This window comes from Paramisgurnus dabryanus, chromosome 11 (genome assembly GCF_030506205.2).
Source record: "Paramisgurnus dabryanus chromosome 11, PD_genome_1.1, whole genome shotgun sequence".
Taxonomy (NCBI): domain Eukaryota; kingdom Metazoa; phylum Chordata; class Actinopteri; order Cypriniformes; family Cobitidae; genus Paramisgurnus; species Paramisgurnus dabryanus.
This window is the reverse complement of record NC_133347.1, coordinates 27,068,275-27,073,843: the sequence shown is the minus strand read 5'-3', so window position 1 is coordinate 27,073,843 and position 5,569 is coordinate 27,068,275. Positions and strand designations below refer to the sequence as shown.

General features: G+C 36.1%; 1 protein-coding gene across 1 annotated transcript; it reads right to left on the bottom strand.

The window, feature by feature from the left end:
- Positions 1-2,295: 2,295 nt before the first annotated feature.
- Positions 2,296-5,495, bottom strand: ankrd39 (ankyrin repeat domain 39). Its single transcript, XM_065247653.2, has 4 exons — positions 5,127-5,495; positions 4,534-4,637; positions 2,876-3,079; positions 2,296-2,781 (listed from the first exon to the last, which is right to left on the bottom strand). Exons 1-4 carry the CDS (start codon positions 5,215-5,217, stop codon positions 2,632-2,634), a joined length of 549 nt encoding a protein of 182 aa, XP_065103725.1. The 5' UTR covers positions 5,218-5,495; the 3' UTR covers positions 2,296-2,631.
- Between the last annotated feature and the right edge of the window lie 74 nt (positions 5,496-5,569).

Genomic DNA, 5,569 nt, shown 5'->3' with positions numbered 1-5,569 from the left:
ACAATTACATTGGGAGAAACAGGTGTCATAATTTTATTGCACCTAATCGTATTATTCTGCAGTTCCTTTTGTACGCCAGTAAAATGGTTCTGTATATGAAAAACATGTTTACTGTAGTAAAACCATTGTGTTGCTAATGGTAATTAATACAGCAAAATTGGTTACTACAAAAAACATGGTTAATATTCAATAGGGCTGCAGTAAATATAACCCCTACAGTATATAATTTATTTTTATTTCATATGGCAGGAGTCATATGGATGCTTTTATGATACCTACAGCTTGTAAGTGAAAGATTAGGACTTCACAAATGTCCTTCTTAACTATCCACATCTAACTTGCTTATTCAAGCTGTATGCATGAACCCTAAAAACCTCAGACATTGTAAATCAAAGTTTACATGTTCCTTAAATTTACATCAGATCAGGAAGTTCAGAAAGTGAAGTTGATTTAAAAAAACTCTTGCGCTGTTATTTTCCAGATGTGTTGGCTATCATGTGTATCACCGGTGCACATCCGACATCCAACAGTGCAATGTGTTGGTTTAAGTAACCTCAGCCCAAATATCAACCATCCAGGCTTGATCCGACTGACGCAAAAGGCTTTGTTTGTTGGCAAACAGCATTTTATTAACCCTGTTTTTAGACCTGTGTTGTCATTTGAAGTGTTGAAACCACAGCCACATTAAACATGCAGTTTGCTTTTATAATGCATCTACAGTGATCACTCAAAGTCAAATCTGTACTGCTAGTATTTACAAAGATATTTGAAGTCTTCTAGCTTGCAATCTTTATAATCAGCACCTGATGGGTATACAAAGGAAAAATGTATTCAAGCTTCACAGAGGCTGAAGTCCTGGGTTTCCTTATGAATTAAAACAGGGGAAGTGCACCCTCTACTGGAGAATTTAGAAACTACACGCTCACTGCATCCAGAGGAGGTTTGTTGTGCTTGATCTTAAGCCGGGACTAGGCCTTAGTTTAATTAGGAAATATAACTAGTTTTAACAAACATGCCTTACTAAAAACATTACTGGCGTGCATTTTTGGGCAAAACAAAGGACACTGAATTATTTTAAGATATATCAGTGCAAATTGTTTTCAGTTTGGACAGCTCTTACATTTATTTTTGTCTAGGACTAGTCTAATCCCTGTCTGGGAAACCGCCACTTATAGTTTACTCACCCCAGATGTATACGAATTCTTTTCTTAAGCTGAACATAACATTTTATAAAAATATCTCAATGAACATAGGCCTAAAATGTTATACGTTTCAAATAACACGTAGATGCATCATAAAAGTCATCTAGACAACTGCAAAAGTGCTTCATTTTTGCGAAACAATCTCTAAATGTAATTTTTTTTCTTACGTTGCTGTAATTCAAGATATTTATTGACACAATGGAATCACCTGGATTAATTTTACTATGAATTTATGTGCTTTTGAAGCAACATGTTGGGACCTACAGTACATACAGTATGTAAATTACGTGATGATAATTTAATAGTGCCACATGGTGATCCACAGTAAAAATTCCAAATTTGACCTCTTAGCAAAAGGAAAAAACACCAACATTCAAAAATGCATGATAAAAAGGTGCCATAGCTCTGCAAAAAAAAAAAAAAAAAAAGTGGTTATAATGTAAGTCAATGGGGCAAAACAGCCACTAACAATAAATGAGGGAGAAAAAAAAAACTGATGCTACACATAAACTAAAAATGCACCAAAGCCAATGTTTTTACCAATCTTTGACATGCCCAAGACTGTGAAAAAGGTTAAAAAATCCAGTTTACAATCACTTTTTATATTGAAACTTGGTCATTTGTGTGTTTTTTTTCCCCAAATCAGTTACACCACTTATGAACTTGGCAATTAAAGAGTTAAAATCATGGATTTTTTTTGATCAGTACTGAGGTAGATTAACAGATTTATGAAAAAAATATGGAAAAAATATTAATCTGAAACATTTTTATAGCTGTTGAATTTAGTGGATGTTTTCATCCACTAACAACACGAAAGGGTAGTAAATTTGCCCACGGTATATCGTTGAGTTTTTGAAAAATTTCAAAGCATTTTCTTAAAATATATGTAAATATAAGATTTGATGAGCACACTTCAGATGTAAAAATGACAGATGGGACATCCTACAATGGACTCATAGACTAAGAGAGCACTCGCAATTTAAGGCCACAATACCGAAAGTCCACAAGAAGTGCGCCATTTGGAATTGGGACAGACCTGATGCCTTTGGTGACTATCCTGGGCTGAGGCAAAAGTAAAAAAAAAAATCACGCATTCAATTGCACCTCCTTTATTCAATTTTATCAGAATACACGGCTACTTGCCATTCATAGAAAATATGTGTTTGTCTATAAAATTGTTTAGTACCGTCATTCTTTTGTTTCGTATCTACGTATCTTGTTCTTTCAGTCACTCCATATAGAAGTCATTAAAAGCGTTCGCCATCTTTCTAAATGTGCCATCTCTTCAAGCCCTTTTGCTGATCTGATCCTAGAATTTCTCTAGGTGATCATTAAAAACCTCCTTTCAAATTCACAACCTTTATAAGGTTCTTGATTCCTTTTTGAGGAACCGACAGGCACAACATCACAGACTGTAGGTTACATCAAGTCATTGCGGTGGTCTCAAAAACTCCCAAAATGTGTCGTGCTCCAGACAGAGATCATAAGGTAACTGTGATCTTTTATCCTTCACACCTTGTAAGGTTGGAAAAAGCTTCACCAACAGCTGGCAAACCTCAAGATGCTTCTGCTCAGCAGCCTGTGTGCACATACGATCACAAACCCAGTCAATCATGTAACAAACTCTACATCTACGTCTGTCACGAATGAAATGAAACTCTGATCAGTAGTACCTTATGAAGTGGTGTGGCTCCATCATCATCAGTCAGGTGTGGATCAGCACCACGGTCTAACAGTAGTTTCACCACTTTGAGATGACCACAGTAGGCTGACCTATGAAGAGGGGTCGCTCCGCCACGAGTCTGGACGTTAAAACAAGCTCCATGGTCCAGAAGTAACTCGCACACTGACAGGTGACCTGCTCGACCGGCATAGTGCTTGTAAAGACAAAGAAGATCTGTAAGACGAGTTTATTATTTATATTATGAATGGGATTTGTGAGGAGTTATGATGTTAGATAATATCTTTAATTGGTCTGTTTAACACAGTCAGCAGTTTCAAGCTATGATCGCCCAAGATTTTATTCACTGCATGAAAGTTTAAAACTTTCATTTAAAAGCAGAGAACTGTCAGAATTACTCTATTTCTTTTCTAATTTCTTTTCTATTTATTATTTATAATTATTATGCATGCATCTTTTATCACCTTACATTACGAGAATATATTTAATATTTCCACTTTTAAAAATGTATGAGAGGCACTAAAAATTTCATGCAAGTGAATCCAAAAATACATTGACACAGCGAAAAACCTAAAAAATAATAAAAGTACATTGTTAAAAATTCCTTGCTGCACTTACATTTTTAAGTTTTAACAGCTTAACAAGTAATTTCAACTTTCTTTTTTGACTAGTGAGGAGTTGGTATAAATAAAAAATTAAAAAGTTGAAGGTGCTTAAGTTATTACAACTTTATTCTTATAATTTATAGCAACTTCTAACTAGTCAAAAAAGTTTAAATGAATTATTTATTTAAGTGGTTTAAACTTAAACATTTTAAGTGCAACAAGGTTTTTTTTAAGGCCGGTGACTTCTTTTCGACGGCACACGATGCAAACCTAATCAAAACATGTATTTAGCCCGTCATGTGTGTAGCTCGTCATGTCAAAATGTATGTTCGGCGCGTCATGTGAACTGTTGTGCATCACGTGTCATGTCAAACTACGCACCTGCTGCACATGCATAGGAAGGGTTTATGATCAAAGAGACGCTCACGGTTGCCAGATACTTGCTTTACATTAAAGGAACACTTAACCTTTTTGAAAATATTTTAATTTTCCAGCTCCCTTAGAGTTAAACATTTGTTTTTTACCTTTTTGGAATCCATTCAGCCGATCTGGCGGTAACACTTTTAGCTTAGCTTTGCATAATCTATTAAATCTGATAAAACCATTTGCATCACGCTCAAAAATGACCAAAGAGTTTCAATATTTTTATTCTACTTAAAACTTGACTCTTCTGTAGTTACATTGTAAACACGAGCGTCTCTTTTATCATAAACACTTTCGACGTGTGGGCAGTAAGCACATATTTTGACATGACGCATGATGCACATAGGTTCACGTGATGCACCGAACACATATTTTGACATGACAAGCCCCTCGAATGAGAAGTCACCGACCACCACTGGATAAGAAATACCTACGATAAAGTGACTTACAGTGCATTTAAGTGGGTGTCCCCTGAGGTTTAAACCCATGGCCTTTTGCACTGTAACATTATGCTCTACACATTGAGCTAAAAAAAACTGATGTCACTTTAAAATAAACCTGTGGATACATTATGTATGTACCAAGTTAGAAATATAGCAAGATTTTCCAAAAGACAACAAACCAAAGCGGTGTAGTTTGCCTGGTCCCTTATATTTGGATCAATCCCTTTTTTAAGAAACGATTTGACTCTCTCAAGATCGCCATCCATCGCAGCTGACCAAATACCTATAAGAAGAAAATTTGTGTTATAAATACTAATGCTGTTGTAAAAACGTATATAGGTGATTATAGTTGCAGGTAGGCATGCGCACGCGTCTGTCAAAAGCACTGCAACTGTTACCTTGGTAACAGAGTTTGACGGTAAGTACGAGAATTGACACTAGGCTTGTTCGACTTTATACGGCGCCGCAAGAAATGACCGGAGAATGACGTCAAAGTACCGCGAGAGCGTTTCGAGAAACCATACAGAAAAGTCTAATTTCGACTCGCTCTCGTGGTACCTTGACGTCATCCGCCTGTCAGTTCTTGCAGCGCCGCATGAAGTCGAACACACCTACTGACTAATTCAGACCACAGGAAATCATGATGAGTAAGTTACCAAATTATTAAAATAAATAAAAAATATAACCAATTGGAAAAAAGACCTTGAAATGTACCTACAATATATTCACACTGTACAGATATATATACACATAAATTATGCAGGTGATGCACCTCTTTCAAAAGCCATCTCATCCAGGGTTTGATGAACGCTTGGTGTCGCGTGATGAGCGCTACAGGTGCATTGAGTTTTATGCGAATCCATTCTTAAAATGCCATATAAAGCAACACAAATGTGTAATATACAAAGTAAAGAGTCGACATATGCGCACGTGTATGTAAATAACCGTGCTCTTATTTTGTATAAACTAAGTAGAATGCGCAACACATGCGACAATCTGCATAACGGTATAAACAAGCGACATAATCGATTAACAAATTATACTTTTTGATTCAATTAAGTAAACATGCGATTATTTAAATAAATAAAAAGATCGAGCTCGACGTAGCGAGCTACTACCACCACACCGCCTGCTACTAACTTTAGCGGCGAGCTTTCAAAATAAAAGTCCGCAAACTGAAAATCACCACTTCCGAGGAGCTATAGAAGGGTCTAG